Below are 24,135 nucleotides of genomic sequence, written 5' to 3' on the forward strand. Positions count from 1 at the left end.
CTTCTACTATTACTTTCACACCTTCAGGATCTTTTTTGATGTTATTTGGGCAGGTTTTTGTTGTTTTCTATTTTTCTGTTTCTTCTCTTTTTAACTGTGAGAAGTCATCACAGATCACAAGTGCCTGGGAAACTGTTAGAAGGGGTGCGTTCTGGCCAACCTGCACCGCAGTGTGTCTAGCTCACAGCCAGTTCCAAGGGTGTGGGCTACAGAGGAAGATTATTTTAGCAGGTAGGCAGGAAAGGAGACCCATTCTAGACCATGGTTAGGGGCCAGGCAGGGGCAGGGGGTGCTCCAGTGCCCGTGTAAGAAAGGAATCTGGATGAAAGCATAGCCCTGGAGTGGGGGGAGCACCTCTGAAAAGGGAGGGGTTTTCAAAGATAAGTGTCACCTACTTCACAGTGTTGCCTAGTGTTGATCCAGAGATCAATTGATTTTCTGCCATTTTAATGAAAAACTATGTACCAGGAGTCTTGACTCATCTCAAATCGGAAAATCAAGAAGTCTGCATTGGTCATGGATCCCGTCTCTTTTCAGCCCTCCTCTCCTGTCCTCCATCAATGAATAGACCCAATTAGGCAGGATTTAGCCATGAGTTCCAGTATAGTAACTAAATTTATCATGATTAGTACTGATTAGTTTCTTAAGCAGCAAGTAGAAACGCACTCTTTTGAAGTCAAATTCTGTCTCAAAAGTATGCACTCGCACTTAAAATTTTTCATTGAATTATTTTTCTTTGCACTTGAGATTCCCTTCTGCCAACTGAAAAGCAAGTGCAGGCGGACCTCGGAGATACTCTAGGTTGGGTTCCAGACCACAGCATTAAAGCAAATACGTAGTAAAGCGAGTCACACAAATTTTTTGGTTTTACAGTACATATAAAAATTATGTTTGCACTATGCTGTAGTCTATTAAGTGTGCAGTAGCATTATGTCTAAAAAACAATGTACATACCTTAATTTAAAAATACTTTTTTGCTAAAAAATGCTAACCATCATCTGAGCCTTCAGTGAATCAGAGCAGTAAAACATCAAAGAGTACTAATCACAGGTCACCATAATAAATATAATAATAATGAAAAAGTTTGAAATATTACAAGAATTACCAAAATGTGACACAGAAACATGAAGTGAGAAAATGCTGTTGGAAAAATGGCACTGATAGACTTGCTTAACGCAGGGTTGCCACAAACATTCAATTTGTAAAAATCACGATTATCTGCAAAGCACAGTAAAGTGAAGTGCAGTAAAACGAGGTCTGCTGTAGATGAATACATAAAAAGTTGGATAGGCAGCAAACAACTTGATTCTGCAAGTTTACTCTTCTTTACTTAAGCCCAAAATACACCTGATCTAAAACCATGAGGAAATGCTAAAGCTTTCTGGCAGAGTGGCCTTGACCAATGCTGGTGTTAGTTTGTGGTATAAAGCAAAGTGATTCGGTTATACATATATATATTCTCTTTCTTATTCTTTCCCATTTATGGTTTATTGAATTCAGGAAATTGAATGTAGTTCCCTGTGCTATACAGTAGGACCTTGTTGTTTATCCAGTCCATATATAATAGTTTGTATCTGCTAATCCCAAACTCCTAATTTATCCCTCCCTCACCTCCGTCCCCTTGGCAACTACAAGTCTGTTCTCTCTGTCTGTGAGTCTGTTTCTGTTTTGTAAATAAGTTCATTTGTGTCATATTTTAGATTCTACATAAAGCTGATATCATATGGTATTTGTCTTTCTCTTTCTGACTTACTTCACTTAGTATGATCAGCTCTAGGTCCATCTGTGTTGCTGTAAGTGGCATTATTTCATTCTTTTTTGGTTTTTTTTGACTAGGCCACCTGAAAATTAGAACATTTCATATATTGACCTAATTTTCAAACCTATTCACTGTAAAAAAGAAAAAGTGGTGAATTAGTCTTGGTGGTGTGTGTGTGTGTGTATATATATATATATGTGTGTGTGTGTATATATGTGTATATATACATATATACATATATATATATATGAGATCTTTAAAAAATTTTTATTAGAGTATGGTTGCTTTACAATGTTTTGTTTCTGCTGTACAGCAAAGTGAATCAGCTATACATACACATATATCCCCTCTGAGATTTCTTTTTTAATTGAGGTTATCTGACTTACGTATTCAGACCACCTGGATTAGTTTTATAGTGAATAGTTCTAGAAGCGTCAGAGATAACATGCAAAGTACTACAAAAATGGTAGCATTAAAGGTGAATTCACGGAAATGCCTTGGTTTGAGGATCAAATACCGATCTCCCAGTTCAATGAATAGCTAATAGGATGCTTTTTCTTTAACCTGGAACATAAATGGCTTTTCCTTCTCTTTACATTTAAGTGATCCGCTTATTATGTTTGTGGCAGAGAGGGTGAGTGGATTCATATAGAAGCCTGCGTCTAGGCATAGGCAGCCGAAAGTCCTGAGGGCATATGTTCCAGAGGTGGACAGCTTGGAGGTGGAGCGCTGGCTGGATCCCTGCAGTATCCGGTTCCGGCTTGGTTCTGCCCATAATCACAGGAGCCAGAATGGTCATCTTGGTCCACACAGCATAGGAGGTTAACATTCCATAAGTCTCAAATGACCTATGGATACCCTGAACAGAGAGGCAGTGGCTTCTTTCCCTCAAGACTTAATGGGAATGGAATATTACTCAGCTTTAAAAAGAAACGAAATTGAGTTATTTGCAGTGAGGTGGATGGACCTAGAGTCTGTCATACAGAGTGAAGTAAGTCAGAAAGAGAAAAACAAATACCGTATGCTAACACATATATGGAATCTAAAAAAAAACAAAAAATGTTGTGAAGAACCTAGGGGCAGGACAGGAATAAAGACGCAGGCGTAGAGAATGGACTTGAGGACACGGGGAGGGGGAAGGGTAAGCTGGGACGAAGTGAGAGAGCGGCATGGACATATATACACTACCGAATGTAAAATAGATAGCTAGTGGGAAGCAGCCGCATAGCACAGGCAGATCAGCTCGGTGCTTTGTGACCACCTAGAGGGGTGGGATAGGGAGGGTGGGAGGGAGACGCAAAAGGGAGGGGATATGGGGATATATGTATATGTATAGCTGATTCACTTTGTTATAAAGTAGAAACTAACACACCATTGTGAAGCAATTATACTCCAATAAAGATGTTTAAGAAAGAAAAGAAAAAAAAAGACTTAATGGGGCAGGAGCAACTCAATGAACTAAAGTGGAGAAAGCTTTAATTAGAGAAACTTAGGAACTGTTGACTTCCAAGGTGGAACAGGTACTTCTCCCCCCTCCAGTTAGTACTGAGTTAGCTTGGATAGTGGACTTTGTCCTTCACATGACTCTGTACCCTGGGAAGGACATTGGGGAACTAATATTGAAGACTATACAGGTGTTTCAAAGACTGGAGAATAAAACCTATGAGGAAAGAAAAAAAGGGGCCAGGATTGTCTGACAAGGAAAGAAGATGGGGGTCTGTACTCCCACTTTTTATCACTTCACTAGGCTTACTTATCTGTCTTTCCCTTCAATAAACAGTGAACCATGTGAAGGCAAAGACTTTTCAACCTTCTATCTCGAGCATCTAGAATGTACCTGGTTCACTGGTGGTGGTCAATAAATTAAGAAGTTTATGTTCTCTGTTAGAAAAAACTAAATGGACTTAAGTTATAGCCTGGTGATTGTTACGAGATGGAATGGGTAGTAAAATTCCAATACTAATGTTGAATATTGAGTAATTCCTATGTATCAGCCACTGTATAAAATGTTTTATGCATTTTCCCCCATATAATTCCCACATTCCTTGGGAGTAAACACTCTTATTTGTCTATTTTAAAGATGAGGAAACGGAGAGAGCAACTCTGAGTTCTTTGCACAAGGACACACAGCTAGTATGTGGCAGAGCCGGGATATGAATCCATCAATCAGGCTTTCTGACTGCAGAGCTCAGGCTCGTAATTACTATACATACCAGTCAGAATTCAATCTGGAAAAGAGAAACCACTCTAGGTGTTTTAATAGGAGGGCACTTAACATAGGGCATGAATGCCTTCCAAGTCCTTCAGGAGGGCTAGGGAATCTAAGGTCAGGGGGCCAACAGGAAATCAGTGATTAGTTCAGGAAATCAGTAAATGCCAGAATTGTAGAGAACTGCTAACAGACATCTCAGCATCTACAGGTTTTATTCCCAGAAGGATGCCTGGAAGCCTCTGGCAGAACCTCACATCTGCCACCTGCTGAAGCTTATACACCTGCTTCCACTGCCCCGGTACAACGATGGCTTCTGTTACCCTTCAGCCTTCCAAGCCCTATGTGGGTGCCTCTCATTGGCAACATCTAACTCAGAACCCTGCAGGTAGGCACGTAGGAAATGTAGTTCCCAGTCCTCTAGCCCCTGTGAAACAGGGCAGTGCTCCAAGGGAGAAATGATGCTGAGATGTCCACAGATAACCTTGCATACTGTGCTGTACTGTCTTGAAGAAACCTTGGGGACTTCTCCAGAGAACTTGGAAGGCAGGATAACCTATGGTATCTTTTGTATTTCCTCCCAGAGGGTAAAGAACAGGCCAGAAAATGATCTCAGATGCCCTAGCACTGCCTATGATTTCTGAAAACAATCACTGAAGAATTCTGAAACACAGAATGATAACTCCTTAACTCATCAGTAAGGATGGGTTTGTGCCTTACCCTAGGTACTCAGGAAATAACACCCCTCCCCTGGAAGCATTCATATTCAAATGGAAGGAGGGGGAAAGGTGGAGGCTGTTGAGTTGTTACACAATCTTAATACAGCGCACTAGTTCTGTACAAAGGCAGATAAGATGTGGAGAATTCTATTCTGTGGATTGCAGATGGTTTTAATGAGAAGGCGAAAGTTCACTTGGAATCAGGCAGTGGTTTTCAACCCTGGCTGAATAGTAGATTCGTCTGGGATGCTTGTCAAAAATACCGATGCCTATGCCCAATCTAGGACCAATTAAATTAGCGTCTCTGGGAAGGAGGCCCACGAATCAGTGTTTAAACACCACGGGTAATGCTGACCTCATCATTGAGAAACCCCTCGGAGGCTTTACGGTTTCCAGTGTGCTTTCACTTTTATTGTCTCATTTGTGTCTCAACTGTCATACCATTTTATTAGCGGACAAACTAAAACTCAGAGTTCGGGACTTGATCCAGGGAACAGAGCTATTCAAGATATTCAGCTCTGCAGACTATCCAGTTGACGCTATTGTATAGTGGTTCCTACGCTTTGCTGTAAATCAGAATCACCTAGGGAGCTTTTAAAACTCTGGATGCCCAGATCACACCCCAAATCTATTCCATCAGAATATGGGGGTGGGGTAGGAGCGAGGCATCAATATTTTTCAAAGTTCCCAAGTTATTCCAGTGTGCAGTAAAGTTTAGAAACCACCATGTTAGGGCCATACTCAGGAAACATGTGACATGGGCATAGTTCAACATGTGTGCATTTGCTTATTTGGAGATTATGCTTGGTTCTCTTTCCTAACCCTAACAGTTTATCTGTTCAATTAAATCTCTTAATTAGGGGCTGTCTCAGGAATCAACTTGTCAATAACAATAGCCACAGACATGCAGAAACTGGTATTGTGCCCACCGTATGTATGACCCTTCTAGATTCAATACATTCTTCCTGTCAAAAGTTATGAATGAAATAAGCAAAGCATTAGTTAGCCAACAGAATTGGCAACCGCTTTACTAGTTTACTGGCCGTTAACATTTGACCTCACAGGCTGGAGCCTAATCTCTGCAGGTCTCGTTTCTCATTCCCCTCAGGGGAGGTACACAGTTCCCTTCAGAGAGGTTCATGTAAAGAAATGCCCATGGTCAAGTCTGTGCAAAGGTTCCCAGTCAAGGTCCCCCAACCTCTCTTCCAGTTCTGCCGAAAAAGGACCATGTTCTTTCACACTCTGTACTTGAATTCATTACGCCTTAGAAACGGAATCCTCTAATACCAAGAACATTAGTTCAGAAGCTAATTTTCTAAAAGTTCTTGTAACGAACAAAGAGAGGAATTTTAAAACCATCTTTGAGGATCAAGCCTTCCCTATTAAAGTGCTCTTTCTAGAGTCCAGCTTGTTTTTTGATAGAAATGATCAAGTCCGTCCAGCCCTCTTTCCCTATAATTCTTTTAGGAGGAAGCAATTTTCAAGTCAGTTCGGAGAAAGCTACTTTACAACCGTGGCCTGCAGTGCCCTGAATGGAAAAGATGGAACATCTTCATATTTTCACAATCACACCAACTGTGTGTGGTGCTTACAGCTTTCTGGGTGGAAAGAGTCCTGAGATGTTCAGGGAAACTGGGCCCAGCATTCCATTTCTCCCAGACAAAGAGTTCCCTCCAGGCTGCTCAGATCCCTTATCTAGTCCCCTTGGAATTGTAATTCCAAGTAAAAAGAACAACGAGCACACTTTTTAAAATAGACAACTAAAAAAAAAATAAGCAAAAAACAAAACCAAAAAAAAAAACCTGGGATATTTCAAATAACTTTAGTGAGATGTGTCTTTACTACATCCAACAGAAGTGGGGACGCGATAAATGAGAGCAAAAAGTGGACAGACTTCCCTTGCCAAGTGGTCAGCGTTTTACAAGGTGTATTTGCAAGGCTGCCCCTGTTCTGTTTTCCGAGGCCATGGCTCCTAAACGCGTGGCCCTGAGCCTACCCCTCTGTGGGCCACCTGCAGCTGTGCGCTGGTTTCTGCCTTACAGCTGTTTTGTAAGACATCATGGCGTGCCATGCCATGAGCAGATAGCATCATCAGAATTGGGAGCAAGATGGGTCGTTGACACGTTCAACTGGCTCAGAAACAGGCCTCTGGAATCCCTGTCTCCACCAGGAATCGTCATTGGGGGTGTGCGGTTGCAATCAGTTCTGACCAGCCTTCCCTTTTTCCCGCTCAGCTCCTCCACACTCTAAGTTACCAGGGCCTTTACCTTCACAGGCTTGTCCAGTGCACCCTGTGAGGCAGGAATTGTAGAGAAGACTGACCCCTGCAAGAGGCAAAGGAGAGCTGCGGGGAGGCGGGGACATGACACCTTCTGGAGTTGTGAACACCCCTCACCTTCTGCAGAAGCTCTGAGCCCGTGTTGTCCAGTCCAGCAGCCACTGGCCGCACGTGGCTACTGAGCCCTTGAAATGTGTATGTTTTCACCTTGAAGTGCTATGTTGGCTTAAATATATTGAATATATTGTAATTTTACCTGCTTTTACTTTTTCTTAACGTGGCTATTAGAACATTTTAATGACCTGTTAGGCTTGCGTTATACCTCTGTGAGACAGTTTGAATGATGTCTGTTCATGCTTTTAGCTCAAGCAATTGGGAGTGACCTTGAAAAGGGACACACTAAATATTTACTACCATCCAGTGGCATACCAGTTACTTATCGATGCCAACAAATTACCCCCAAACTTAGTGGCATTTGTTATCTCCTGGTTTCTGTAGGTCGGGAATCTGAGCATGGCTTAGCTGCGTCCCCCGGCCAAGGGTCTCTGGAGAGACTGCCATCAAGGTGTCAGCCGGGGCTGCAGTCACTTCAAAGCCTGACTAGGGAAAGATCCATTTCCAAGCTCACATCGCGTGATTGTTGGCCAGACTCAGTTCCTTCCAGTGATTGGTCTGAGAGCCTCATTCCCTCCTTGGCCATTGGCCAGGGGTCCCCTGAGCTCCCGGCCATGGGGATTTCTCCGTACGGCAGCTCCCAACGTGGCAGCTTTCATCATCCAAGCAAACCAGCCAAAGAGTAGGCATGCCAGCAGGTGGACGTCACCCACTCTCACGAGTGACACCCCATCACTTTGCCCTACTCTGTTCACTGGAAGGAGGTCACTAGGTCCAGCCACACTCAGGGTGGGGAGGACACAGTACCAGGAGGCTGGGATCGTGGGGAGTGTCTTAGAGCTGCCTGCTGCAGCCAGATAACAAGGGTCCCGTTAACCTTACATCCATCCACCAATGCCATGTACTGACTGTAAGGGGTCCAAAGTGCTGTGTTCCCATTTGCTGGTTAATGCATAAAGAAACTCGGACATCATCTATAAGAAACTACAGACAGTGGTGACTTTGGGGGAAAGAGTGGGAAGTGAGCAGGTAGAGACAGGACGGGAGGTAGACATTTCCCTGGATTTTTTCTTTGGTCGGGGGGTGGCATTGGAACCCTGTGTGTATATCACTTTTCCAAAAGAAAAGAACATCATGGGAGTGCAGGATATAACCTACCTCCATCCCCAGGCATGCCAGGCTCGGGGGTCACCTTCCCCGACTCCATCTGACTTCTTTAGGAGTCTGAAGCCAGCACGGGTCCTTCCTCCTCCTCTGCTCGAGGGCCCATCCCACCGCATAACAATCACTGGGTTACTTGTCTCTGTCCCCTGCTAACCTGACGCTCTGAGGGCAGGCACAGAGCCTTTGGAGCTTGTATTCAGTGAGTCAGGCTCAGTTGGTTGAATGAATGAGCTCTTTTCCTTAGCAGATTTGGGGGTGAGAGGAGGGGGTCCCTGGTCCTCTCTGGGGTCCTACCCTGTGGGCCAGGGCAAACTGGGAGAGATCTGGGGAGGAGTACACATCCTCAGGGCCCCAGGCCCCCCACCCATCCACCCAGACCACAGGCCCCAATATGCCGTCAGAGGTGGCTCAAGGGACCATATCACAGGCTCTCAGCTTTCAGTAGCTGACTAGAGATGTAATAAACCTCTGCGGGCAGGAGGTGATGGCCTAGCCCAGTGCTTCTCAAAATGTGGCCTCTGGCCGGCAGCCTCTGCATCACCTGGGGACTTACTATAAATGCAAATTTGGGGGCCCCTTCCCACCCCTGGAGGTGGGCCCGGACACCCGGTGTCTTAACAAGCCCTCAGGCGATGATACTTCTGCTCTAGTCTGAGAACCACTGGCCCAGCTTTGACTCCCAGGGTGCCTGTGGAGGGAGCTTCCTGCTTCCCCAGGGGCTGGAGGTCAGGGCAGGTGGCCTGCTAAGGCCGCTTTTCTCTGTAAACGTTCTCCCACCGCACCTCCGAGTCCTGGGGCAGTCCACCTGCCCCAGAGGACTGATCTGATGAGGAACTCCTCGGTACACTTGGCCGCTAGCGTCTCGTTTTCAGTTACTTGGAAGAATGTTTTGTGACTTCATGCTTTTCTAAATGTGCCTTCGTGGTGGAGCTCGGGGACACATTGTTCCTTAGACAGAATGAAGGATTCTGCAGACACAGAGCGTTTGACAGGGTGTATACTTCTCGTGTGTGTGGACCAGAGCCTAGAGGACTCGCCGAAGGCTCGTTGGGGGCTCAGCAAATTGCTCTGTTGCTCTGCTCATCATTTAGCATATGTGTCATCTGACTTTATTTGCAGATGCTGTTAGGAGAAAAGAAAAAGATGAATCTAGTTTTTTTAACTACCCAAAAACTGTTGGATGTGGGTTTGGGGTCACATTTCACTGTAATAAGGAAGCGTCTAGAAAATACCTTAGAGACAATTGATTAGTTTGTAACAGAGGAAAGAACACTTCCCTGGTCTCAAGCCCAGTTGGGGAACTGGAACCATCTCCCAGTCCAGTCCTCGTGGCCACCTGGTGCAGGAGCACCGGGGTCCAGTCTGATTATTGCCTTTGTTCCTGGTCCACGGGAAGCTGCTCTGTTATTACAGATTCACAGGCTGTTGCCTGAGGGCGAGGCTCTGTCCTACACACCATATCACATGCGAAATGTTTCCAGAAGTAGTCAAACACTCTACGTAGCACTCTACCATCTAAAAGCACTGCCATGTCCATTTTCTGTTGAATTTTTAGAACAGCGATGGGCAATGTCTTACCTGACATACGAGGAAGTAAGTGCTCAGAGAAGTAACCGGACTTCACCCCAGGCTCCTGACCCCAGTGTGGATCTTGACTCAGATTCCAACCTGTCAGTTTTACTTTTATGAGTCGTATCAGCTCAGATCCAGGGAACCCTCTAAATCTCCAACAATCTAACTGGACTTTCCACCCATTGGTAAAGGCAGAGAGTCAGAATTCAGAGCCACAAGAGGCTGTAGAGGTCATTTTTTTCCAGCTTCATTTTAGAGATGTGGAAATAATATCCAGAGTGAGTGAACAGTTTGCCCACGTTTACAGAGCTGGTTATGGACTGAACTCAGACTCAGTGCTGGCCAGCCTCATTCCACCACTCCACACTCTAGTACCACGGACTGTGTCTTTTTTTTTTTTTTTTTTTAAATAAATTTATTTTATTTATTTATTTTTGGCTGTGTTGGGTCTTCATTGCTGTGCGCAGGCTTTCTCTAGTTGCAGTGAGCAGAGGCTACTCTTCGTTGCAGTGCACGGGCTTCTCATTGCAGTGGCTTCTCTTGTTGCAGAGCACAGGCTCTAGATGCGTGGGCTTCAGTAGTTGTGGCACGTTGGCTCAGTAGTTGTGGCTCACGGGCTCTAGAGCGCAGAGTTCAGTAGTTGTGGCACACGGGCTTAGTTGCTCTGTGGCATGTGGGATCTTCCCAGACCAGGGCTCGAACCCATGTCCCTTACACTGGCAGGCAGATTCTTAACCACTGCACCACCAGGGAAGCCCCCGTGTCCTTTTATTAGTGTTGATTTTCACTTTCCTTTGATTTCCATTTATTCTATATTAATATACTAGATATGGGACTATTTGGAAAGGCAGTTGCTTGATTGAGATTTTGAAGACACACGTTCACCCCGTATCTCACCAGGGTTTGACAGGTTTCCTGAATGAGGTTGGCTTTTGCTAGGGTCTTAAGTAGCAGGAAATGAGATGCTGTCCCCCAGGGAAAACAGGCCTGTGTCAAGGTCGCAGGTGGGCTCATCGTATAAGCGGAAGAAAAGGACCATTGGAACCTATTGTCCTTAAACAGAAGAGCTACAGGACACTTCGCCCCAGGGTGAACATGGCAGAATCAGAAGATCACTTGTGATTTCATTGACAGCTAGAACCAATCCTAGGAAGAGGGGGTCCAGGAAGAAGATGTGTGTGAACAGAAACTATCTCCCTATGCTCCACATTGCCTCAAAAGATGTAGATAGGAAACCCGGGTAGGAAAGCATCAGAGCTGGAAACTCTCAGGTCATCTAGACCACCCTTTGTCTCGTTCCTGATTTCTACGTTGGCTTCCAGACTAAGTTCCTTCATTTGTGCCTTGGATGCACTACATCACCAACCCCAGGCTGAGCCTGTCCTAGCCGTGCTGGTTCCCAGTTAAACTGGGGAATGGCGCGAGCTAAATTCTTCTGAACGAATGTGGAGAGGAAGGTGGTCAACTGTTTTTGAAAATAAGCCCAGGCAGATGGTAGCACTGACCCTGACAGAGCAGTGGACTTCAAAAACAATGAAATGAGTTTTATAACTTCTCCTCCTGTGTTCCAAGCAGTGGAGAGGATGGCTTGGGGGATTCCTTCAGAGGGGTGGACTTGCATAACGAATAGGTTTATCATGCACGGCTAATTGTTAGAATAGATATTTGCGTATATGAATATGGTTTTCTTTTAGTAGTACTATCATTTAATCATTGGGTTGTTGTGAGGTTTAAATGAGATGCACTATAGAAAATCTTTTTTTTAACATCTTATTGGAGTATAATTGCTTTACATTGTTGTGTTAGTTTCTGCTGTATAACAAAGTGAATCAGCTATACGTATACTTATATCCCCATATCCCCTCCCTGTTGCGTCTCCCTCCCACCCTCCCTATCCTACCCCTGTAGGTGGTCACAAAGCACCGAGCTGATCTCCCTGTGCTATGCAGCTGCTTCCCACTAGCTATCTATTTTACATTTGGTAGTGTATACACGTCGATGCCACTCTCTCACTTCGTCCCAGCTTACCCTTCCCCCTCTCCATGTCCTTAAGTCCATTCTCTATGTCTGCGTCTTTATTCCTGTCCTACTGCTAGGTTCTTCAAAACCTTTTTTTTTTTTCTTTTTTAGATTCCATATATATGTGTTAGCATACAGTATTTGTTTTTCTCTTACTGACTTACTTCACTCTGTATGACAGATTCTAGATCCATCCACCTCACTACAAATAACTCAATTTCATTTTTTTTATGGCTGAGTAATATTCCATTGTATATATGTGCCACATCTTCTTTATCCATTCTGCATATATGAATGTGTTTAATGGGGATTCATAAACATTTGCCTTTGGCTTTAAATCTCAAATAGGTGGAGATCGTAGAAGCACCGGCTATAGAAACAAATCTGCAAACCAAACAACCCATTTAAAAGTCAGATTTTCAAGAAGCCATTAAGACATAGCAAAATGAAATGAACTTTAAAGGACTAAAGGATTCAGATCTGATAAGGGCCCCAAATGACAAGTATTTCCAAGGAAACCCTATTAATTAAAAACTGCTGCTCTGTGAAATGACTGCCATTACATTTGAAGGTATTTAATGTGCCAGTTTGCAATACCTGTGTAAGATACAGATGAGCCCTAGAAGCAGCTGGCCATCTGTTATGGGTAGGCTACTATTTCTGCTTCCTGAGAAATTGTGGAACTCAAAAATATAAGCACCAGGGACTTCCCTGGTGGTGCAGTGGCTAAGAATTTGCCTGCCAATGCAGGGGACATGGGTTCGAGCCCTGGTCCGGGAAGATCCCACATGCTGCAGAGCAACTAAGCCCGTGTGCCACAACTACTGAGCCTGCGCTCTAGAGCTCACGTGCCACAGCTACTGAGCCCGCGTGCCACAACTACTGAAGCCCGCGTGCCGAGAGCCTGTGCTCCACAACAAGAGAGACCACTGCAGTGAGAAGCCCGTGCACCGCGGCGAAGAGTAGCCCCTGCTCGCCACAACTAGAGAAAGCCTGTGCACAGCAACGAAGATGCAACGCAGCCAAAAATAAATTTTTTTAAAAATATATATATATAAAAGCACTAGCTACAACGTAAAGTTGTCTACTGCTCAATTAAAAAATAGTACACACAGGGAAGCTACCATCATCAAATATTAAAGTTGCAAGGGTTGTATTGAATTCCTCCCTTTTCTGAGGGCCTTACCTTCAGATGAGGCAACTGGGTTCCGTGAGAGTTCGTTAGGCCAGACCTTGAAAATTTTAAGGCACTTAAAAATGGCTAAAATGGCAATGCTGATTTGAATGTAATGTGTGAGAAGAACCAGCCCTGGGAGACAGTATGCTTTCCGAAGATAGGTGCCCACCACTGAAAGAACGCAGTAGAAAATTGACTGTGTAGGTGATTGGGAGTTTGAATGCCAGTTCTACTGTTGGTGGTGAGGCAGTGTTTTCATTCATCCTTCACTTCCAGAAACAGAGAGGTTCACCTGAGGTGGCCCTTGGCAAACCACAGATGGAAATGTTTGTACTGGGTTCCCCGATCTGAGCTCAGAGGCAAACCTCCACACACCCTTTCGTTTACACAGTTCCCATGGGACCCTCTGTCCCTGCGTGAAAGCATAAGAGCCTTCAGCCCGTGGCTCAGACCTTTTGACCCTTTGTACCAGGTGTTCAGGGGGCATGTTGTAATTTTCCTGGGACAGTAATTTTAAGAAACTGTTGTCTACACAGTTCACCAGTGAGAAATGGATAGAATCTGAATCACCTAATTGCATGTTTAAAAAAAAAAAATCCTGCCTCGGTCCTGTCAGGGTCCCACTGTGAAGTCATCTGTCTGGTCAGACCCCACTGTGAAGTTGCCACCAGGCACTGACCGGAAGTGCTCTGGACACAATGTAACAACAACTCAGGTGCTCAGGGCACGAAGTCCAGGTTTCTCTGTACCTCTGGCTGCACCTCTGCTCTCTGGCCTTCATTCGCAGAGTTTGATTTTATTACCTATTTTATTTCAGTGTCCCCTGTTGTCATCAGGCTGTGGGTACTCTAGGCTGTGTGGCCGACCACAGGCTCCCAGGATACGTCCCCTGTGCACTCAGGCTGGTGGGCATGTTTTCTGTCCTCTGCAGGCATGAACTCACATCAGATCAATCAACCATGGCAGCAGTTATATCCTAAAATATATCCCCCTCTGCAACCTCTAGAAAACGTCATCTTTTCTTCTCAAGATGGCCTGAAACTAGAGCAAATGGCTTAGTTTTAAGGCATCGTTACAGAAACATCTTCTGTCCCAAACTGTTTACGCATGCAAGTTTCCTAAATGCTCCAAGGCATGGCCCTCCGAGGTAAAAGAGGAATACTAATGAAAAATGAACATGTGTTGAATGTTGCTTCCGCACAAGGTTCTATGCTAAGCACTTTCCAAGGACTGTGTAATGATTTCCCTGGAAAACCCATTGAGGCAGGGCTAGCTGAGTGGCACAGCCAGGATTCCTCCTAGGCAGTCTGACTCCAGAGTCTGTGCTCAGACCCCCGAGGTCTGCTGCCCCGGCAGCGCCCACCTCGAGGTAGGGTTGAATGAGGTCATGTTGGACAGGAGCTGGGACACCTAGGAGGGTGCTGCGGGGACACGAAGGGGCGGGGGGGCCGAGGGACATGGAAGGAGCGTGGCTCTGGGTGGCTGGGCGTCACCATCGGGAGGAAGGCCTGGTGGTGCTCAGATGGGGGGTGTGTAGGGACGCAGAGGTGCGTCAGGGCGCCCTGCGAGTCAGTGTGATGCGGAAGCATGGGCCCTGCACTTATGTGCTGATGACCCAGCCCAGTCTCCATCCTCAGCGCTTCAGAGCATCAGAGCCGTGGCCTTCCTTCCTTTTTCAGAAACAGAGTCAGGGATGGTATCCTGACTGGTATGGTATCCTCCATCTCTGCCCTGTGTCCTAACCAACACTTACTTTGCATTTTCTTTCACTCTTGGTTTAAAACTTTTGTTATTATTATTCTTGTTCAATTTACTTACGCCAGTGTGATTCCTTTTGAAAATAGACAGATGATAAACATGTTGTCAAGCAGGTGGGATCAGATTTGGGGGCAGACTGCTCCGATGGTGCCATTTGTGTGCTTCGATGGCGGCAGACACGGCCTTCACCAAATGAGTACAGCTCTCAGGCTCTTTTCTTTCTTTAATTTATTAATTTATTTATTTATTTTCGGCCGTGTTGGGTCTTCGTTTCTGTGCGAGGGCTTTCTCTAGTTGCGGCGAGCGGGGGCCACTCTTCATCGCGGTGCGCGGGCCTCTCACTATCGCGGCCTCTCTTGTTGCGGAGCACAGGCTCCAGACGCGCAGGCTCAGTAGTTGTGGCGCACGGGCCTAGTTGCTCCGCGGCATGTGGGATCTTCCCAGACCAGGGCCCGAACCTGTGTCCCCCGCATTGGCAGGCAGACCCTCAACCACTGTGCCCCCGGGGAAGCCTTCTCGGGCTCTTCAGTGGTCCCAGCTCTTCCGTGTTCTCCTCTAACTTCACATCTTCTTCAGCTCCTCCTCAGCCTCTCTAAGAAGCCACTCTGGTTTTCCCGGCATTAAAAGGGGCAAGCGCTGTGCTTTGGAGGTTGAGTCACAGGGACTCCGCTGTGACCAGAAGGATGCAGAAGGGCCGGGCGTGTTCTTGGGTGGCCTTGAGACTGAGTCGTCTCAGCGCACGCCTGTTGGGGTCTGGGGCGCCGGGCGGTGGTGACCGTCTGTTCCAGGAATGCGGTCCCTCGTGCTGGTAGCAGCAGGCTGGCAGGATTACTGTGCGATGTGAATGAGCTGTCAGACCCGGTGTTCCCATTTTTCCAAGACATTCTGAAGTTTATTGGAGTCTAACTTCTCTCGAAGCCTCTCTTGAATACAGAATATTTTTACATTTGATCCTTTGTTTTTGGATCTCAGACCAGAAACACAATTAATCTTTTTTTTTTTTTTTTTTTTAACATAAGAGAGGTAAATTCAGTGATAATTTCTATTCCCAAAGCGAGGTGGATCTCTGACTGCTTTTCTTCTGGAAAGGATGACAAGGGAGCTGAGTCTCACTATAGAAATGACAAAACCATGACCCAGAGGTGTGACTCTCCCAGGATCAGGGGTGTGAAAGGCAGCCTGAGAGTGAACCAGACACATGTTCATGTGTTGACGCATTTAGCGTGCACCTAGAATAAACAAAACAAGTTCCACTCCCTACCTTAAAAGGAACCCCACACACAGCTTTTACTGTGCCAGCTTCATGTGGTAACCGAGTCACAAGACGGGTATGCAGCCAAGCTAAGATCCCTTGCTTTGGGGCATTTAGGGGCATCTTGCTCTAGTTGGCCATGGCCTTCAAATCTGTCCACGCTGTTGCCCATACGCAGATGGAACTCCTCAGTCACCCTTGACGTGACTTCCATCTAACGGGGAGTCATTAACAACGATTGTGTGTCCTTCCCTCCCCCTTCCCATCCCCCGACGGGACCACCCACACTTTGAACACCCAGTGTGTACAGGGCAGTCCTTGAGATTAAACCGAATCGCAGTTGGCAGCTGACCCCAAAAGAGGGAGTGAGGAGTTGGGGTAGGAAACTGTCCTGACTTCTCTGGTCCTTTTCATCAGAAACGTATTTATGCCTTTGGGTAGGAAAGTCATCTTGGGGGGACTTCCCTGGTGGCGCAGTGGTTAAGAATCCGCCTGCCAATGCAGAGGACACGGGTTCGAGCCCTGGTCCGGGGGGATCCCACATGCCGCGGAGCAGCTAAGCCCACGAGCCACAACTACTGAGCCCACGTGCCACAACTACTGAAGCCCGTGCGCTTAGAGCCTGTGCTCCGCAACAAGAGGAGCCACCGCAATGAGAAGCCCGCACACCGCAACGAAGAGCAGCCCCCACTCACCACAACTAGAGAAAGCCCATGCCCAGCAACGAAGACCCAATGCAGCCAAAAACAAAAACAAAAACAAATCGTCTTGGGGTAGCTGCCCAGACCAGCCAACCAACTGGTACTGTACTCTGTGCCGTCACCGTGCTGGTCAGTAGTGTCCCAGGACAAAGGAAACACCGTCCTCTCCTAGATTCTCCCCAAACAGCACTCTAATATAATAAATCACCAGTATCTCTTCTCTTCGAAGCCCAGGTTCAAGTTTGTGAGGTCAAGGGAAATGAGTGACGTGCCACACAGACGTAAAGGGCAGTCGAGGTGCAGCTGTGCAGTCTTTGCCAGTGTTTGGCTTGCTTGCTTCTGGTTTGAATAATAAAAGAAGGATACCACTTGCTACTGGTAGAATAGCTGTAGCCAGGGGGGATTTGGTGTCCTAATGGTTACGGCTTAAATGGTACACCAAGAATTGCTTTAAAATTTCACAACTGTGCTCTTTAGAACAAATACAGGAGTTGCTTTACTTTAGGAAATAGGGGGCAAATTTATTTTGCAGACTCTCGGACGCTAAAGGAGGACTGGACCTTGGAGAGGTCCAGCACAACCTTTCATTTTACAAAGAGGGAAGTGGGGCTGGGGGCGGGGCCGTTTACTGATTTGCCCCAAACACACAGCCGTGAGACGCAGAAGTGGGCCCACGCCCTGCCCTGGCAGATCTTTACCCCAAGCTCACCCCAAAAGTCACTGAAATTACTTATAAAAATATTCAGAGGAATGTATCTACAGTAGGCCTATAATTGGCTTTTGTAGGAAACAACACATTTTAGGGGTCAGTCTTTGGACTTGGAAGGTGATTTCAGAGAAGACAACGAGGGCTTCAAACACAGGGACTCAGTGGCCTCCAGACTGATCCCTGGAGCCCCAGGGTCCATCCAAAGACGGACTCTTCCCCTCACTCCAGACAGAAGAGCTCTGCATTCATCTGTGTGTAGAACACGCTTCTGAGTGAGACTTCTTTTGAAATGACTTCATCTGAAAACTATTATTCTACAAAGAAATAAATCAGCAATGCTGATAAGAATACAATTTCATCATCGTCAGAAATAATGTTTGAAATTTTCTTTCTTTTTTTAATTTAATTTTGTTTAATATATCCTCTCTCTTTTTTTAATTTCATATTGGAGTATAGTTGATTTACAGTGTCGTTAGTTTCAGGTGTACAGCAAAGTGATTCAGTTATACATACCCATATATTCATTCTTTTTCAAATTCTTTTTTTTTTTTTTTTTTTTTTTTTCAACTTTTAACTCTTACGGACCCAAAAGTAAGCTACCCCGCTGCGGCTGTCATGACGCAGCTGAGGGACCCAGGGGGCGCTGGGGAGTTCCTCCCCAGAGTCTTTGCAGAAAGTTTCCTTCTATTTGGTTTTCCTCATCCGGTAGGATGTTCAGGCAGCTGTCTTTTCCAGATCTTTGATGGGGGAAGACCCAGCAGCTGCTCTGAGAACTTGAGTTTGTGGTTTTCTAGCTCTTGGCAGGGTTCTGCCCGCTCTCTCCTTCTGCTTCCCACGAACGGTGATGGAGATGTAGCTCAGCCCCCGCCACATGGAAAACACTGGACAAATAATTGTGGAATTACAACTTCACAAGCAAAAGCACCTATTTGACTCTGTTCGTTTAAAACCTCATATTCTTGAAGTAGCTCATCAAACGTCCTTTGGCTGTTGTGAGGGTTTATTTTTATGATGTGGCAGTTTGTAATTTCCTAAGTGCATCAGAGGAAAAGGGCGCAAAAGGAAACATTTTTTTTTAAATTAGGAAATCTAATACGCTCATTACTGAAACATTGCTCTAATACAGGTATTTTGGTGCTAAATTCTCTTGAATTTGCTAAGTATCTGTGCCTCTTTGTTCCCTCTTTCAGAATGCTAGAAGATGACCTTAAGCTAAGTAGCGATGAAGAGGAGAATGAACAGGTAAGATTTTCCTTGATGTTGCGGTTCTCTGAATGTGATATGATGATGCCAATCTGGTAGACTGTCCTGGGTATTAACTGAGTCGTACAAATGCTCAATTGTGATGCTCTAGGACGCTGGGTATCCTCTGCTGATTACGAGATTCTGTGCCATTGGGCCAGTCTGTTCAAATATCTTGGCTTTAATTTCCCTTAAAACTGTAATTCTGTGATCTTCATGGCATCGAAGCCAACAGCAGCTATTTATAAGGACGCCGCCTGGGATCAGGCTTCAATGTGAGATAGAGCTTTCTTTTTGGAAAGGTTACTGGCTTTCTGGAGATCAAATGTGTGAGCTTCACCTCATCAGCATGCAACAAGCATGCTTTAGCATTAAATATTGAGAAGTCTTATACAGATATTATTAACATTGAGCAGAAGCAAAGGTAGGGGTGAGCTAAAACGATGAATAAAAAATAATCGCACTCGGAATAGCCTGTTTGTCTTAAGTGATAAATGTGCTTGAAATGTTCTCCCCTGGTGTTGATTTATCAGCTCAAGACATCAGTCAGGGGTTTATAAATACTCTTCTGATCAGTCAGTTAAGGTGAAAAAATACCCAATTAACATTCATCACTCTCACTTCTGCATTTCAGGAAATGTTTGTATTTTAAAACAAGTTTGAAAACATGAAAAGACAGATTTTCCTCCACTTCTGTTTCCTTTGTCTCATCACCTGTTTTGTATCGTGTCAAGGTGGGATAAACGTGATAGGTATAAAGACAATTCAGAGAGGTTTTCTGTGTCATTTTTACACGTGATACACGACATGTATACTGTTCAGTTGATCTTGGAATAGTGAATTTTATACAGAGGTATCATGGAATGCCATGCAGGTGTTGCAGCTGTCTAGACATGCAAATGCACATAATGTACCAAGAGAGCATGCAGAGGTGAGATCAAAGGAAATTTCCAGGAAGAGCATCTGAGCCAGATATGACTGTGAGATCACAGAAAAGCTTGCTCACCTTGTAAGAGAAGGTTTGAAACTAGATTGGCCAGCTGAGAAAAGCCCAAGTGAAGAAAGTTTGAGCAAGGAGGGCCACTCGGGATTTTTTAGAGATTGATTGATCTGTTTCTAGGTGCATGAAGCAGGCCCGTCAGACATCCACAACCCAGCAATCTTGGCAGATCTGGGGAACAATTTCACCCCTCATGTTGGTTCCTCGTCTTTGTGTCTACAAGCAAATGATTTCATCTCTTGTGTTTTTTTTCCCCAGTGGAGGTCCAGATAGGATTGGACGTATGTTTGCTGTGGATTAAGTCACAGCAAACATGTAGAGTGTGTACACTTGATACTGGAAAAGGGATTTACAGACTGTTTCATTCAGCGAGACTTTCTTAATTTGGAAAGAATTTCCTGAATTATCTCCAGGAAATGTTTCCACTGAAAACACAATTTAAAAAAATTAGTTATCAAGGATGAACTAGACACATTCTCTAAGGCAGTGAGAACCTTTAGTTTACTCATTTTGCTTCATTAACTACTCCTTTTCAGTCTGTAGCTGTGGAAAATATTGTACTGTGAATCTACCAGTCACATCCTTCTTGCTTTCGGTCCACACGTATGTACACCTTCCTGTCTTTTACAATGAAAGCAGCTGGCAGAATGAGTGACTTTCATACCCTAATCCTCCCTTGTAATTAAGACTCCAGAGAGTGGTTTTGTATGTGGCAGTTTAGTGATTGCTCTAACACTGATTATATTAAGTTATCCTTTATATATCCTATATATACCCTGACCTAATCACAAAATCGTAAATCCCATGCTTTTAAAAAACACTAATGACATAGAATTTTTCTTCTCTTCAAGACCAAAATATGATTGCACCCCAAAAGAGCGGAGCCTGTGCATATACACAGCACACATACACGCTCTGCATTTCTCTGGCATTGAGAGATAATTAAGCATCTAACGTAAATTATTTTTTCAGATATAATGAGAGTCTGTCCCTTAACCCAAAATCTTTCAAAAATGTACTGTATATTTCCCTGCCTCAATAAATGTAGTGTACTAAAGTCCTTGTCCTTTTCTAACATGACACCTGGTTGTCTTTGTGACTATCGGTCACCAGCCTGTGTAGCCACTGTGATAAAGGAACATCCACAAGAGCATCGAGTTGCTACACCTGTTTGCTCTTCCTAAAGTAGCCTCATACACTCATGCACTTGCATATTCCTGTCTTGATGTTCCTTTATCATTGTCTTTGTGCTCTCAAAATAAGAGACAGGCTAGTTTAGTGAGTGAGCACCAGCTCAGCAGCCCTGCTCCCTGGGTTCAAATCCCTGCTCTGCTACCCAGTAGCTCTGCAACCTTGACCCAGTCACTGAACTGCTCTGTGCTCTGGTGTCGCCATTTGTAAAATTGGAATTAACGTTAGATCCCTGCAGCCTGCCACTTCCTCACAACTTGTGCTCACCCACAATCTTCATGTCACCAGATCCAGCGGGCTTTTTTCTTCTTTATTAGTCAACTTACAATGGAATACACCAGGCATAGAGAAAAGTTACACGTTACCTAAGAATACAACTTGATGAATATTCATAAGCCACACTCACCCATGTAGCCAGCACCCAGATCAAGACACAGACATGACCAGCCTCTTGGGTCTCCCACATCCCCTTCGGGGCAGCCTCCTCCAAAAGAATAACCACTCTCCTGATCTCTAACACCGTAGGGTAATTGTGCTTGTCTTTGAAGCGTAGTTACATCAATAGGATCATGCGTGCACGCTGCTGTGTCTGGCTCCTGTCGCTCAGCATTTTGTTTGTGAGACTCACGCATGATATTGCATGTAAGTGAGGTTTATTCATTTCCATTGCTTGATCCTATTCCATTATGTGCGTATACTGTAATTTGCTTACCTGTCCTACTGCCGACGGACGCGAGGGTGTTTAGGGCTATTGGAATAGTGCTGTTACTAACGTACTTGTACAGGTCTTTGGGGAGTGTATGGGAACATTCCTATTGGTCTGGCCCCAAGAGTAGAAGTGCTATAGGATGTTCAATTTGAGTAGACTATCCCAAACCCTTTTCCCAAAATGGTTGTACCTTCTGACACTCCCACCAGCAATATAAGAGAATTCCCATTGCTCTACATTTTCCTCACATGCTTGTCTTTTTATATTCATGAGGAATATTGTTCCTAAGGTTTCTTTCTTTGTATCATCTTTGTCTGGTTTTGACATTAGGACAAATAATGTGAATTATTATTCACATTATTATTATTATTGTTATATATAATATTATTATATTATTATTATTCACATTATTATTATTATTATTATGTGAATTGCGAAGTGTTCCTTGCTCTTCTCTTTCTTGAAGAGATTGTATAACATTAATGTTAATTCTTCTTTAAATGTTTGTCAGAATTTTCCAGGGAAGCCATGTGGGCCTGGAGACTTTTAGAAACTTACAAATTCTATTTCCTTAATTGTTAAAGGACTATTCAGATTATTTCACATTGGGTAGGTTATGGTAGTACGTGCTCTTCAAGTAATTAATTCATCACGTCATTTACGTTGTCATATGTGTAGAGTTGTGTTCCTTCATTGTCCTTTTGATGTCTGGATCTATAGTGATAGCCCCCGTTTCATTCTTGATACAGATCTTCTTTTTTTCTTTGTCAGTCTTACTAGAGGTTTATCAATTTTATTGCTCTTTTCAAAGAACTAGCTTTTTGTTTCATTGATAGTCTCTGTCAGTTTTTCTTTTTTCAGTTTCATTGATATCTTTATTATTTCCCTTCTCCTGCTTGCTTTGGGTTCATTTTGTTCTTTTTTTTTCTAGTTTCTTGAGGGAGCTTAGATTACTGATCTGAGATTTGTCCTCTTTTATTTTTTTTTTTTTACTTTTGAAAACTGATTTATTTTGATTTCTTTTTTTTTAACATCTTTATTGGAGTATAATTGCTTTACAATGGTGTGTTAGTTTCTGCTGTATAACACTTTGTTAGTGAATCAGCTATACATATACATATATCCCCATATCTCTTCCCTCTTGTGTCTCCCTCCCTCCCACCCTCCCTATCCCACCCCTTTAGGTGGTCACAAAGCACCGAGTTGATCTCCCTGTGCTATGCGGCTGCTTCCCACTAGCTATCTATTTGACATTTGGTAGTATATATATGTCCATGCCACACTCTCACTTTGTCCCAGCTTACCCTTCCCCCTCCCCGTGTCCTCAAGTCCATTCTCTAGTAGGTCTGCGTCTTTATTCCTGTCCTGACCCTAGGTTCTTCATGACATTTTTTTTTTTTTTTAGATTCCATATATATATGTTAGCATACGGTATTTATTTTTCTCTTTCTGACTTACTTCACTCTGTATGACAGACTCTAGGTCCATCCACCTCACTACAAATAACTCAATTTCGTTTCCTTTTATGGCTGAGTAATATTCCATTGTATATATGTGCCACATCTTCTTTATCCATTCATCTGTCGACGGACACTTAGGTTGCTTCCATGTCCTGGCTATTGTAAATAGAGCTGCAGTGAACATTGTGGTACATGAATCTTTTTGAATTATGGTTTTCTCAGGGTATGTGCCCATTCCTCTTTTATAATATAAGCATTTAGTGCTATACATTTCACTCTCATCACTGCTGTAGCCACATCTCACAAATTTTTGTATGTTGTATTTTCATTGTCATTCAGTTCAGTGAGACGTCATCCTCTTTGATGCTTTTAGAAGTGTGTTGTTTTATTTTCAAGTGTTTCAAGATTCCCTGTGATCTTACTTGTATTGATTTCTAGTTTGGTTCCATTGTGGTCTAAGTACACATCCTGTATGATTTCCATTTTTATAAATGCATTGAGTATTTTTTATGGCCCAAGATATGATCTATGTTGGTATATGTTTTATGTGTATTCTGCTGATGTTGGGTGGAGTGTTCTATAAATGTCAGTTAGAACCTGTTGGTTGATGTTGTTGTTGAGATACTCTATATCCTTGCTGACTTTCTGTCTAGTTGCTCTATCGATTGTTGGGAGAGGAGTATTGAAGTCTCCAACTGTAATTGTGGATTTGTCTATTTGTCCTTTCCATTCTATCAGTTTTTGCTTCACATATTTTACAGCTGTTATTTTGTGCACACACATTTGGGATTGCTACGTCTTCTTGGCGGATTGACCTTTTATAATTATGTATGTTCCACTCTGGTAATCTTCTTTGCTCTGAAGTCTACTTTATCCTATATCAGTGTAGCCACTGTTAGTTTCTTTTCATTAATGTTTGCATAATATAACTTTTTCCACATTCTTTTACTTTCACCCTACCTATATTTGAAGTGAGTTTCTTACAGACAGCATATCCACTTTGCCAATTTCTATCTTTTAATTGATGTATTTGGACCATTTACATTTAATGTAATTATTAGTTGATAATTAAACTGATCAACTAATATTAATGTAATGTTAC

At 44.0% G+C, this 24,135-nt stretch overlaps 1 protein-coding gene across 4 annotated transcripts in view; it reads left to right on the plus strand.

Moving 5' to 3' along the window:
- Window positions 1-24,135, plus strand: part of AFF3 (ALF transcription elongation factor 3) — a 557,646-nt gene that overhangs the window by 416,416 nt on the left and 117,095 nt on the right. For all 4 annotated transcript variants that reach the window (XM_082427229.1, XM_082427230.1, XM_082427231.1 and 1 more), the window contains one exon: window positions 18,622-18,673. In XM_082427229.1, the coding sequence (XP_082283355.1) occupies window positions 18,622-18,673 (52 nt within the window). The remainder of the gene's footprint in view (window positions 1-18,621; window positions 18,674-24,135) is intronic.

Source organism: Balaenoptera physalus (genome assembly GCF_965194825.1).
Source record: "Balaenoptera physalus genome assembly, chromosome: 15".
NCBI classification, from domain to species: domain Eukaryota; kingdom Metazoa; phylum Chordata; class Mammalia; order Artiodactyla; family Balaenopteridae; genus Balaenoptera; species Balaenoptera physalus.